A 14,122-nucleotide genomic window follows, 5' to 3' on the forward strand; every position below is an offset into this window, starting at 1 on the left:
CTTTCTTTCCTTTCCCCGGCAATACATCATTGTCTCTTCCCCCTACAGATATACAACCTCAGTTGGCTACCATTCACCAAGCTATGTCGAGGACTTTTATAGAGAATGGAGTGACTTTGTTTGATATATTTTGAAACATCAGCACAGGCGGAGGAAACTCTGGCTAAAACTCCCTAAGGCACACCTAAACTTTTGCAGCAGATGTTTTATTGCGCTATACTCCAACATTCAATAAGACCCGTCTTCCCCCCGACCTCTGGATCTTCAGTTCCTTTTCACCCGTCAGTCCACTGTAGCTGTGCAAAGCACAGCGATAACCCCACTGGAGGTCACGGGGGTGGGGTAGGGGGTGCTTTAGCGTGATGGCTGTATCGTGAAATGAACATTACGACACCGGATGACAACGTGTCCACACTGGGATTTTTGCTGTCTGCAGCTTCTGGATGGAAACCAAGAACATTTCGTGCAGCCAACGGAAGAGACACAAAATTACTGGAGATCCCCAAAGATAAATTTACCCTCCAAATCACACAAGAGGAATTCACTGAGGGGTCGAAGGTCGCATCAGACTGAAAACATAACGAATGAAAGCAGCCTTCAGAGCCAAATCTCAACCGTGCAGATGGACTATTGTCAATCTGGCTTCTTTGTTACTGCACTCATTAAATCCTGCATAGTTTGGGGGTCGACTCTTGACAGGGTTAACAGTGCTGTGTGAATTTATGTTAAAAAAACAAACCAACCCAAAACAATACCAACAACATCTATAGGAACTATCTATATACAATTTATGATCAAACAAACATTTAATCTTCCTTGATTATATCTCTAGAGTGTTGCCTCATAGGAGCTCAGACTAAGTGGCTCCTCCTCCACATGACGAGCTGGTTGAGCCATCAGATCAGAATACCCACTGGTCTCCTCCCATCATAGATACACAATAATGTTGTATCAGCTGTATCTAGTCCCTGAGGTCTGTCCAAGACCAGATGAAGAGATCATACATCTCTGTTGGTCTGGAAGCAGCACGGGGTCATCTCCACCGTGAGCTTGATAAAGTAGCAGGGAAGCAGGGATGTGTAGGTGACCCCCATATGGATTAAGTGGGGCAGATGGATGGATGATTACCAGGCTTTACTGTTCTCACTGGTTTTAAGAAAAAGAAAAAAATAAACACTGACGCGTGAGCCATGCAGTGAACACAAGACGATTGCGTTGTGAAATACACAACCCACAGGTGGAAAATCTAAAACCATGACAGCTATGAGGGAGCGTGCAACAAAGTGTCCAAAAAACCCCAAATTTCCTCACAGGTATTTTTTGCACCTGCAGGTGTCAGAGTGCAGGTGAGCACAATCAGAAAGAGATTGCGGTCCTGGAACTGCATGAGTGGGGGGTGGTGGGGGCTTTGCTGTTTGAAACAAGCATCAGAGCCATGCTATCGTTTGCCAATGAATAAAGAGGTAAAGACCGGGCCTTTAGGAATATTGTGCCCTGGACAAAATGCTTGGCCACAGTGAGCAGGCAGGTTTGATGCAAGCTTGAAAAAAAGCAACAAAAATAAACCCGGTTTTCCAGAGGAAAAAAAAAACCTTTTACCATCTGTGGAGCATGGTGGTGGAAATGTTCTGGAGGGATGTTTTTTTTCTTTCTGCCTCGGGGATTGGACAGCTTGCAGTCACCGATTCAGCTGGGATCTCTGAGGTATATCAGAGAGAGCTTAAAGATAATGTCAGGCCATCTGCCTGCAAGATGAAGTTGAACAAGTTGTGGATGTTTTAGCAGGATAATGACTCTAAGAACACTTGCAAAATGGAAAAGATGGAGGCTTCTAAAGAGGCTTAAGTAATAGAAAGAAAAAAAATACCCAGACTGAGTCTCATTCAAATGACACAAAAAAAACTTCAGCGGACATTTCAGTCTGTGGATGTCACTCAGGTTAATGCTCTTACACAATGACATCATCAGTATCTGTGAGGGGTTGTCTTGGATAATTCAATAGTGATCAATAACTTCTCTCCTGCCAATGTTGTAAGAATTTTGGCCATTTAAAATGTAAGAAAACCAATAATGTAATAACTGGCCAATAATGTAGGAGCCATTATGGCCATGACATTTTGATAATCTAATGTTATCACATACAAGGAGATGCAGTTTTAAAAAAGCCTTTGTAATATGTACAGCTAATAATGTAATAATTCATAAATAGAGCTGCTTTTCTTGGAAATGAAAGCTTTATTGCAGGTTTTTTTTGCTCTTTGCTTATAAAAACAGGTATAATGGATGGGATAGTCATGACATTATGTTATTGAGACACACTCTCTCTCAATTGTGGTTGTAAACAATTGTTTCACAATTTTATTACATTTTAAAAAAATACTTCTTGTAATGAGGAAACAAGCCACGAGTTGCAGTAAAAGAGACATGACACGTCAAAAGATTGAGAACCACTTCACAGCGTGCATTAAAATGAAATAGATCTTTTTTTGAACTGTCACATTTTAGCCAGTGAAACCAAAAATACAGTACAAATCAACACAATTCATAGAAATGAACGCTTCATTTTAATGCACAGTGTCAGGTGCAGCCCAGCAGGAGGCACTGTAAGGACGCTGCCGGCTCCTCAACATACACATCTTCTCTTGGATATCTTTCTTTTTTGTCAGAAAGCAGTTCACTCTTCACATTATTCCAATGCAGTATGAGATCATGCTGCTCACAGGACAGGAAGTTCGTCCTCCACAGGCCTCTTCATCCTCTGTTCGGCTCTCAGAATAGCTTTGGTCTTCTTTTAAATGGTGTCGTCCAAAGGATTCTGCAGCCTCTCTCCTCTATTGTTGCGCCTATATCTCCTGAAATGAAACCCAAATGTTCAATTTAGATCAAACAGCGGTTACAAAAACAGTCCTGGCTCAAGGAAAAAAAAAAGAAAGAAAAAAAAGACGATTGTTTTGCAGACACAGGCTGGCCTGTCATGCTTCACACGCTCCTGTGAAAGGACGCCATGTCTCATGTTGCCCCGCCTGCTCCTGTCCTTTTAAAGCAGGTACTATCAGTGTCGTATTTTCACACGGCGTATGGTTTTATCACCAGCCTGAAATGAGATTTGTGTTTGTGTCTGCCAGCGTCTGTGCACATGACTTCACCTCCACAGCAAAAAAGCCAGCAGTCCTCCAAACAGCAGCAACAGGAGGACGAGACAGATCACCACCGCCGACGTCCCCTTGCCCTCCTTTTCACAAGGTGCTGTCAGCAAGGAAAGAGACACCCGATGAGATTGGGGGTGAAGAGAAGCACAAGTCGCCTGACATGGCTGCCCCGGGAGGCCAGGAAGGTCTGTTGCTACAAGTCCTCACAGTCACTAAAACGACGAGAACAGCGAGTGCTAACAGGAGGCATCCTGAAAACACCCAGACTGTCTCGGGATCCTCGTTGGGCCTCTTGGCAGAAACCAAAAATTACATTTGTCTTGCCTGTTTAGCAGCAGTGGTAGCAGCCGAAGCAGCAGTGGTGGCAGTGATTTATTGATTGCACTCCGGAAAATCCTTTATCACCGAAACACCACCAGTGAAACAATACACAGAACAAAGTGCAATCAGTGCACAGCCCCAAGAAACATAAGGCACCGTGTAAAGGCGCCTGATTTCAAAACATCCGTGGCGATACACTCGGCCAACTTTGAGTAACATTTCATTGTTTGTTTCCACTTTTTTTTTTTTTTTTTTACTTACAATCCACCTCTTCATCTAAACAATATGAACAAAATGCTACTAATGTGAAATAAGCATTCAAATCAAAAATAAGCTTTACTGCAATGTGAAGCTGCAGCATCTGATGTTTTGAGGGTTTTAATTAAAAAACAAAAACAAATGATAATATTATTCTGGGAAGACAAACATGCAGCTTGTTGGGATTGAAAAAGCTTCGCAAGCTGGTTCACGAAAACATAAATAACTGCTGTTCCAGATATGTACACTAGGGGTGCCATTTTAAAAAAAAAATACTGTAAAGCTGAAGACAATGTTTGTAGCTGTGGGATCAGTGAGTCAGAGATGAAATCTATACGCAACTCGTGTCTAATGAAAACGCAAGCTTTGGGGTTTGTGGAGAAACGCACGCTTATGTTCTAGAAATAATTCATCTATTATCAACATTAGTGTGACGAGACACACCGTGTGATATCGTAGACTTTCAAATTGCAGAAAGTTTGTAAAAAGTCAAATAAGTATGAATGCTTCTGGTATGCCCTGCTTTTCTTTGTACTAAAAAAAAAAAAAAAAAAAAATGTTTGTGTTGTTATTGTATTTATAAGTGATTATGCTGCAATTATAATTTTCTGGCTCAATTAAGAATAAAATGAAATGTATGTGGCCCCTTAACCAAAATGAGCTTGACACCTCGTTTCTAGATATAAAGAGTAACCATTAGGAATCTACATATATTTATTTTCTATTCACTAACCTAATCCTCTCTCATGGATGTGCAGGTTCCTCTTGAAAAATAAGAATACAATGAAGAAGTTGACAATTGTAATTTCAAAATGTTATATTTGAAAAGATAATTTCTTTTTTAAATCGGAGGATATAATGATCGAACTGAATCTGGTTTTTGAAAGGATTTAACGGTAGTAGAAAAAAAAATGCTGTAATAGCTATTTGCATTTGATTACTATTATATTTTATTTTGTTTATATGTATATATGTATGTATGTTATTTTGTTTGTTTGTTTGTCTTTCATTCAAGTTCGAAATAAACACGTAACAATAAAAGAATCAGTAATTTGAAAAAGCTTGATTCATTTTTTATTTTTTTGCTTTATTTGTTTTAACTGTATGTAATGATTTTTTTCTTCATATTCACCTGTGTACCGTTATACTTTATGGGGGGAGCAATAAATTAATATATCAAATATTCGAAGCTGGATATTTCCATCCGTGATCTGCAGCGCTTTATCGTGTATTTACATCCATGGATACAGAACATGGCTGTAGGGAAAGTGGCGGAGTGACTTGTCCTCTCAAGGGCGGCCTCATTGGATTGAATCCCGACTCCTCCTGTCCACATGCCGGAGTGTCCTTGAACAAGTCACTGAACCACAAGTCGCTCCCAGAGGAGGGCGAGCACCTTGCAAGGCAGCGCTGTCGCTATGAGGGTGTAAATTAGGTTGAAGGCGCTGTGATCACTATTAAGGTGAAAATGTGCTGCAGTGTGTGAATTTATCAGCTCAGTTTAGCAAGGAACAGTGGCTGAAGAGGTCGAATTTAGTACAGGTGGCATTATCAAGGAAATGTGAATGTGAAGATTTCAATTTGATTCTGCAGTCATGAAACATCCAGGTTTTTGTATTATTATAATTTTCTATCACTTTTGGAAATGATTGTGTTTGTAGTGATTCTATGAATATAGATCTGTTTAGTGTAATGGTGTAGCAGTTCGCACTCTTGCCTCCTGATGAAAAGTCACTGGTTTAATTGAACAGGAGATTTCACCAGTTGTTCTGAACTTAATTTGGATAAAGAATTTAAATGGACAGTCTTCAATCACTTTAGATATCGAAAAAAATATATAAATCTCTCGGTTGTTTCTAAATTCTATTGAAAACAGCAACAGGGTAGATGAGAGTCAAACAAACACCACTGAGCTGAATGGTACCGAGAACTTTATATAATTATAATTATAACGCTTAGAGAGCCATTTTACTTTTACTCTGCCTCTGTCAGGAGCAACCGACTGCTGCAATTTTCGATAAATCCAGGCTACGACAAACCTTGCATTTCTAAAACAGCTTTGTTTTGTGAAGCCCTGAAAGCTCATACCTGCAGAATAAGTCGCGGAGCTGTAGCCCAGCTTGTTACTGACCACGCAGGTGAAGTGACCACAAATGGGAGTCATGGACAGAACCAGCGTCGTCCCATCTTTGGAGACTTGGCCCACAGTCTGAGTGATGGCGTCTCTCTCGTAGAGCCAGCTGAAGTTGGGGTTCGTCCCCCAGGCTTCGGCACAAACCAGCGAGGAGTGAGACACATTGATGCTCAAGGAGACATAGTGGACTGCCTCTGCAACGACAGATGCACAGAGGTGTTGGGTCAATATTAAAATAGGAACTTAAAATGTAGGTGAAATTCATTGCTGAATAGAAGCAAGGTGGTGGTGGTGGTGGTGGTGGTGGGGGGGGGGGGGTTATTGCTTAGCCGTGGGCATCTATCTGTTATGAAATAAGACGAATGACACATGGCTGTCCAAAAGGGTCTAAGACAAAGAATCATAAGGGACATTTAATGCTGTCAGGAGAAACTGGCTCGGTTTCAGACACAATAATGAGATCAGAGAGTGCAGGATAATGTTGGAGAATGGGTTGATGGAAAACCCTGGAAGCCGAAAGAGCAGATGTGGAGAGGAGCGGCGCTGATGAATTGATGCCGTTAGAGCAGACAGATGAGAGTAAAAGCACACAAGAGTTTGACGGAAAACTGGAAACCTACAACGACACCAAAAACGATCCGGAGAGACTGAAAGGAAAAAAGGGAAAGCAGAAAAGTGAAGCCTTCAGGCAAATTTAATTTCAAGTGTTACATTATTAAATGAGACATTCACCACCAGAAGAAAACAATGCCCGCCGGTGTGAAATTGAAGCACATTCATTATGCTGTTGGTAATTGTTGGAGTTAACGCTAGAAGAGCCAGAACAAAGTCAAATGATGAGCTTTCGGAATGTTTTTGCTTTCATATTGTTACCCAGAGACTTATTTACACTGTTTTCACATAAACTGCCTTCAAAATATTGCATGGAAACAAAACATATTTGCCGGATTCAATTACCTGTTTGCTTTGCCTTACAGCTCCAGCATCTATAGACCCTTTCCACTGTGAATAATTAGCGTTGCAACCAATGATTATTAACATCTGACTATATTTTCAAGCCACCTAATCCCCCTTTGCAATTACCTGACTTATTTATTCAATTCACATACCAAAGACAAATACATACACTGATTTCACAAAGCTACGGCTGCTGTTTTTTTAATTGCTTTGTCCAAAACGTACCTTTAGAAGTTTACACTGTTCAAATTTAACTTTGTATGTCAACCTTCGAAAGTATAATATGTAATATTTCAGTGTCTAATTATTTCAGTATAACCTCAGAGATTAATCATTGATTGTTTTCTTCCAGCTGCAGCTACAGTGAAGTATCACTTTACCTTTGACAAACACAACAAACCACAGCATTAAGAATTATTGTAATGAAGAATTGTATGTTGTTTGTTATCTTATTATGGGTTTTGACTGTCACAATCATGGGCAACAAATGTCAAAAATATTGACATTGTCATAAGATTATCACACTACTAACTGAAACTCATAATCGTTATTTGAGCTATTTCCCTTCTGGATTCGATGTTTGACACTACAACTACCAAACAAGAAGAAGAGCCAAACTACAGGGTAAAGTGACTCAACACTGCCCCCTATAGTAAAACATCAGTATGCAGACTTTAATTTCACATAGTGCCCCTTTAAGCCATTTTAAATGGAAAGCGAAAAGTTTAAAATCTGCATTTCTATGCCGACCAAAGGCAAAACTTCATCCCCTGATAACAGAAATGTATTACGATAAACTTCAGAGCAGCTACCAAAAGGACCTTGAGGTGAGGTGATTGTTTTGTCAACTAAGGGATTAAGTGTAAGATCCTCAGACTGAGGGAAGCTATAACCTTCAAAAGTTGGTTATTTTCCTTTTCAAAAATAAGTGAAAGAGTATCTCAATGCTGAATTTTGCCTTGAAATGTCTTCGCAAGTTTAGGAAAGTAAACCTAGTTTCATTTTGCCTCATTCTGCAGCAGGATGCAACGTCAATAGCGTTTCTTTGGAAACCTGCAGAAAAGAGAACTGGACCAATGGGCAGTGTAATAAAGTGACGATACACATAATTTGCTCTCAAAAGTGGATTTATCTAAAAGTGTCACACATGTGCTGGACATGCTACTGTACCATATTCCCTGACGATGCAGTGCGCCGTGGTTTTCGTTCCTCCTTTATCCGTCACAGTCACAGCGTACACGCCGCTGTCCGCCCTGCTGTATCCATTAATCTGAAGTGTCGTCTCATGCTGCTTGGTGTTCACATGGACGTTTGGCCTTGTACCAGCGCACTCGGTGCTACTGCCAGGGCACGTGGCCAGTGTCACTCTCTCAGGAGCTATTCCAGTTTCAGGCTCGCGTTCCCAGGTTATCATGGAGACTTGTTCCAAGGGTCCCGGCTCAATCTGAGCCTTCAGAACCAGACTGGAGCCGGGGATGACATGCACGGGCTCTTCGTTGAGGACGTGCACCGACATACAGTGGAGCCCACAAGGCACTGCGGATAGAGAGTCCACAATGTGTTACTACATGCTCCTTGGTGTCTGTTGCTTATATGTACAGAACAGAGGTAAAAATGGGGTTTTGAGGGGTTTTGGTTCTGGATTTAATGTAATATTTTTGGTGTCATATAGTGTTGAAGTGGTCTGCACTCATACAGTGAGAATTTGCCTGTTTGGTTTTGAGCATGGCAGCACTTCTTTGATACGTTTCTATGCTATCCCAATCTATATACAGTACGTGTGTGTGTGTGTGTGTGTTTTGCTCCAGTTACAATGGTTTTGGTGATTAGTGACAATAAATTACCAGTTTGTCTGTATTTGAGTGTGATGATGTGTCTCTGCATGCTGGATTGAGATGGATGGATGGATGGGTGGATGGATGGATGGATGGATGGACGGATGGATGGATGGGTAACTTTAAAAAGAGGCACACTCGATCTTTGCATCATTATGTGCCCAGGCACGGGCATCACAAGCCAACAAAGAGGCATGAACCCTCTCTTCATTGTATTCAAAGATTAAAAATAATGGTTATTCTACTTCTTGTCCTACAATCAAATTTAGCCACCGCTTTTGTGCTTAACTTCTCAACTTCGACATAAATTAATGTGGCAATAATATACGAGAATAACCCTCTGCGGGTTCAAAAGTACATTGCATGTTCCTTCAAAAGATGTCTTGTTCATGTGGAAACACATCTATTGAATATGTGTGTGACAGGAAGAGAACAAATAGGCTGAAAGTGAATCAGATAACAGGCAGAGCAGCACAGCGGGATATTTCCCATCCATGGTCCTGCTTAAAAGACCTGTTTGAAGTTGTGGAATGAAGAACAAAAACTGCTGGTGGAAATGTTCTTTAAAGAAATGCTCTTTACTTTTACACTTTGTATGCATTCCAGTGCCTGTTTTTACAATCTTTATCTGAATGTTAATCTGTCTATTGTTGCCATTTCTTTTAGAATACTCTCTAGGCACAGTGTTGATATTTGGAATAAGAAGTACATGTACATCAGCAGCATTTGCGCTGCCGACATAGTGTGTGTTTCTGCTTAACTGACCACAATGACCCATTACGTGTAATCAGATTTGACCTTTTATTCCAGCGCATTTGCTTCATATGTACAGGATGGAGGCCTAAATAAACAAACAGTTGCACAATACATCAACCAGAACCTCAGCATGCACTTTATGAATATATATGGCTACTTTCTGTCAAATAATGTCAGGTGATGATTTATGGCGCAACAGCCATGCCTAATGTGATATCCATCAAACCACATCAATATCCTAAAATCTGTGTCAAAGCCTGGTAAGCCTGGATGCATTCACCACAGAGACTATTAATCATGTGCCTTAACTTGATGGGAAAAGGATGAAGGAAATGTAAATAATGTGAGTACAGTTCTTAATGCAGGAGGCAGTTTACAATGAGTCTTATGTTTCTACAGCGTCTGAAGGTGCTTCTGATGTCTATTTATGTGCAGAAGATGTTTGTGGATGTACTGTACCTGAACCCTTTAATGGGATTCCTTTAAAATAGTAGCGTTATCAGATGATATTTCAAGACTTTGAAGTTATTGCAAAACACTCATGTGTGACAGTATGTGCCATTTACAGATGATGAAATATGCCAGAAAGGATTATACTGACACATATCACATATATTGTGCTTTTTTTTTTTTTTTTGTCTCATTGACAAAAAGGATTCCAGCTAAAATATTGATTACATACCATTTTCCAATACAAAACACATTATTTGCAAACTGGTCCCCTGACTTATGAATAACATTGAGGAGAATGAAAACCTGCTCTAGTTTTATGTGTACAATGCTTTACTCAAGGACGTGTTTTTCAGGCGTTATCTTAAGTTTATAGGCGTCGATTGGGTAAGCAGACTGGAAGGAAACGATACTTGAGGAGGAGAAAAAGGGAACAGCAGTTATGAGTCTAAAAACTAGAAAAACAGTTAACTGATGAATCATATCAATGGATTGTAGAGTGTGGGATGGGCCTCTCCTGTGAGGTGTCAGAGAGCTTCAGCAGCGAAACACAAACAGGAAAACCCTGAGGGTCAGAGGAAAATCCCTTTTCCAAGTTAACTCAATTCTCCTTCTCGATGTGGGAGCCAAAAACATAACAAAAAGAAATACGTGTCGAGTAAAACTTTTAATTGTTTGATCAAAACACACATTTTGGACAGTGCGATGAAGAGTAACTAACATAATAAAAATCTAAAATTACTGTAACTGGTTTGAAGGACAATAAACTCATTAAAACTAGATGATTAAAATCATCCAGTTGGTTAATGAAGGGTTATGCTTCTCTATTGCCTATGCATACCCGCAGCTATTAACAGTAAAAAAAAAACAAACATTAGGATATCCATCATGTGTGTCATTATGGGGGATCGGTAGTAACATCCCACACTATGAAAACCCATATGATCGTTATCAATATGCAAATACTGAAGGTAAAAAAGAACATTTTTTCTGTATTTGTGTAGGCAGATATTCCTTTTTTTTGTTTAAAAAAACAACAAACAAACAACAACAAAAAACCCAACCTAAAACTGCAACTCATTGATATTGTGGGTTCAACAAAAAAAAAAAAAATAAGGCTTACTCAAGAGAAACAGTGAGGCAACTCTCCAGCACAGGAAATACTGTAGATCCATAACACCTGCTGATGTAGACAGAGAGCAGAGAAAGAGGAATTTGTTCATGACCTCAGCGGCAGCACACCGTTTCCTTTGTACTCGGGCAGCAGGGGTGCCACTGCAGCAAGAATAAAAACACCACCTCCGGAGAAAATGTGAAATTTAAATGAGTGCAAGATAAGAATTACAGCAACATGTCTCTCCATTAAAAAAATAAAATAAAATAAAAAATGTAATCCAAATGTTTAGGGTATTCTTTCTTTTTCCCCCCTCTTAATTTATTTGTAAAGTATCCAAAGAACAACAGTTTTGGCATTGCAAGCTGTGCTAAAATCACAAGTTGGAACAAAACAGTGACGCTTCTGCTGCCAAAACTGAAAATGAACCCCCTCAAGCACAGACACGACAACAAAAACACACAGAGAGGAAACACTGATAACAGTGCGAGAGCACAACTAAACCTGCATATATTATAAACTAACCCAGCATTCCCCTCTATGTTCAGCTAGCAGTTATCCACACATCAAAACATCCTGGAAGAAAATTCCACCTACCGTTTCAAAGCCGGCAGAAAACAACGCTGCGCAGTCCCCTCAGTGTTCACTTTCCCAAGGTGCGCCTAAGGTCACGGTTAAGGTGCAAGCACAGTTCACTCAGCCGACGGATTTATGGCCCCCCCAATGAAACAGTACCTTCAGAGCAGTTGTCATCGCGTGGTGAGAAATATCAAAGTTTCGTGCAGGAGAGAAGAGAAACGTTTTCTTCTCTTCCCTCTGGCCTTTTTGTCTCCCGCCTGGTCCAGCCGGAGCATGTCACGTAGGCGTCACCTTGTTTTCAAGCAGCTTCCTCCCCCTCCTAGTCCCCCCCCCCCCCCCTTCCTGTGTGGTCAATGTGTCTTTATGCTTTGTGCTTTTATATAAGGGAATTTTCCATTGTAAAATCAGACCTCCTTAATTTTCCCACCCTCGCCACCGCCTATCTTTCCCAGACCTGCGTGCAACCGTCAACAATACAACACGGTCGGTTGTGGGTCGTTTAAACAACTCTTGTTGCACTGTTTTGTAAACTGAGATAAAATGCAATGGTATTGTTTTAGACGGGAAACAAGTGACAATGTTGAGATGCAGTCTGATGAAATAGGCTTTGTACTGTGGGCTTCTTATCCGCCTGGAACACTATTTGCCCTGCAGACAATACATTGTGTTGGCTTTGGATTATAGAAAAAAAGAGAGGAGGTAATGCGTGATTCAGTCTATTCTTATTTTTTTTTCACAATAATTGTTCCCCTAAAAAAACACTGTCAAGTGTGTGAAGGCGAGGGCCAACCCCCCCCCCACCCCCGCCCCCCCCTCCTTAGAAAAGATTAGACAAAAGTCAAAGCCTCCATCATTAACAGTGAATCAAATGCTGATTTAGAAGAACCACTGAGCTCATAATCCATCGTTTCCCTCACATGTACAAATCAGAAGGTTGAAGCTCAGCTGGCTGCAGGAACGTCAAGAAGAGAGAAAAAAAAAAAATCCTCCTCCAGACAAGATGATTTGATACGATCGAAAGCTCCAGAGCAGCTTCTAAACCAACCTTGAGATGAGATTGTTTTGTCAGCAACACACTACTGGAGCACTGAAGCATAATGGCATCACTTATTCAGAGGTTAGCGCTGCAGTTCCTCACGTTAGGAAGCAGATCCTGGGGCACAAATATAATGAGTGATTTAAAAGTGATTATAAATCCATTTGTATTTGCAGAGGATTTATGAATAATCATGGGAATCACAGCTGCGTCTCCCGCTGAGTTCTTTGTCTTCGGAGAAGTGTTGTTAGCTGGAATTAACCAGTGGGTGGCACTAAGACAACAGCCGAGAAATACCAACACTTTTGGTCCTCGTGCTTTTATTTTTTTTCTTTACTTCTCCAGACATCATCTGTATACTTCAATCTTTCAATCTCCTCATGTAAATTAATTACTGTTAGTTTTCTGTTGCATAGATGAGCTGGTTAGTTAAAGAATGGAAGTATATAGATGCTGCTGCGGCATTTCATGTTGCACGCCACATGGTAACACGGGGACATCAAATGACCTTGAATTTGGAAAAGAACGAATCAATCAAACTGTTTGTGTTGCAGCTTTCAGGCTGCTTGATGCAGTTCAGGGCAATTCTGAGAGAACAAAGACGGTGACAAGAAAAATCTGATGAAATTGATTTGAGGTCTTGCTAGGAATAATAAAATGATCTGAAAAATAGATTAAGATAAGCCCTCAATAGAATCCACAATTGGATAAAAAAAAGATTACGAAATTAAATTGTACTTTGTTACTGTCATTATACACACATTTAATCGCGTTACTGAAACAGAACGTAACATTAATATATATATATATATATATATATATATATATATATATATATATATATATATATATATATATATATATATATATATATATATATATATTGCTCGCAATTCTAAAATGAGGTGCTTGGGTTAAAAAAACAAAAAAAAAACAAATCCACAAATATCAATACAATAACTGAGAAAACTAAATGCTTGTATTTGCATTAGAAGTTCTGTTCGCCCAGGGGCAGAAACTATTTTTGAGTCTGTTTGTTTTTGCTTTGCCTGCTCCTGTAACATTTTCCTGAAGGCAGGAATATATACAGTCGTGTCTTTAGTTATGTTTTTGGTGGTAAATAAGTAACAAGCTCAAGAACAAAGCTGTATTGAATATAATGAATAACTAAACTATAGAACAGTGGACCCCATTGTTCTATTTCCAATTTGACAAAATGTCACAGTGAAGCCAAACACATGAAAACAAAAAACACCCTTCAATACGAAAGCAAACACAGGTCCTTCAAGTGAATTCTACAGTTTTCTTCCACATGTCCAAATAGGATCTGACATCCTTGAAGCAGACAAAGCCTTGTTCCCCTCTGACCCCAGGTTTAATACAACAGCTCTACAGGAAGATGTCCACATTGTGCTGATTGAAGGGCTGCATATCCTCTGACGGGCTGTTTTAGCTTGAAGAAAAAAAAACAACCAACCAACACCCTAAACTTGGAAACTTGGGACTGTGGGCGGAGCTTATATGTTACACTTG

General features: G+C 40.0%; 1 protein-coding gene across 3 annotated transcripts; it reads right to left on the reverse strand.

Moving 5' to 3' along the window:
* Positions 1–2,234: 2,234 nt before the first annotated feature.
* LOC308133975 (uncharacterized protein) lies at positions 2,235–11,795 on the reverse strand. Of its 3 annotated transcripts, none has more exons than XM_080501548.1 (6): positions 11,572–11,795; positions 10,984–11,040; positions 7,990–8,355; positions 5,817–6,056; positions 3,147–3,246; positions 2,235–2,852 (listed from the first exon to the last, which is right to left on the reverse strand). In XM_080501548.1, exons 2-6 carry the CDS (start codon positions 11,033–11,035, stop codon positions 2,792–2,794), a joined length of 819 nt encoding a protein of 272 aa, XP_080357674.1. In that variant the 5' UTR covers positions 11,036–11,040; positions 11,572–11,795; the 3' UTR covers positions 2,235–2,791. The 3 variants fall into 3 exon arrangements, 2 of the variants coding, with proteins under 2 accessions (XP_080357674.1, XP_080357673.1); XM_080501547.1 differs by having other exon boundaries at positions 10,984–11,043; XR_013936748.1 differs by having other exon boundaries at positions 2,804–2,852; positions 3,147–3,545; positions 10,984–11,043.
* Positions 11,796–14,122: the final 2,327 nt, after the last annotated feature.

Source organism: Blennius ocellaris (assembly GCF_963422515.1).
Source record: "Blennius ocellaris genome assembly, chromosome: 8".
In the NCBI taxonomy this organism is placed as follows: Eukaryota; Metazoa; Chordata; class Actinopteri; order Blenniiformes; family Blenniidae; genus Blennius; species Blennius ocellaris.

Excerpts from the sequence above, each read along its gene's own strand:
- LOC308133975 (XM_080501548.1), bottom strand. The coding sequence starts at position 11,035 with ATGGATCTACAGTATTTCCTGTGCTGGAGAGTTGCCTCACTGTTTCTC. Across the intron at positions 8,356-10,983 it reads TGCCTCACTGTTTCTCTTGA|TGCCTTGTGGGCTCCACTGT; the intron begins GTAAGCCTTATT and ends CTCTATCCGCAG. Across the intron at positions 3,247-5,816 it reads CTCCGCGACTTATTCTGCAG|CACCTTGTGAAAAGGAGGGC; the intron begins GTATGAGCTTTC and ends CCTTGCTGACAG.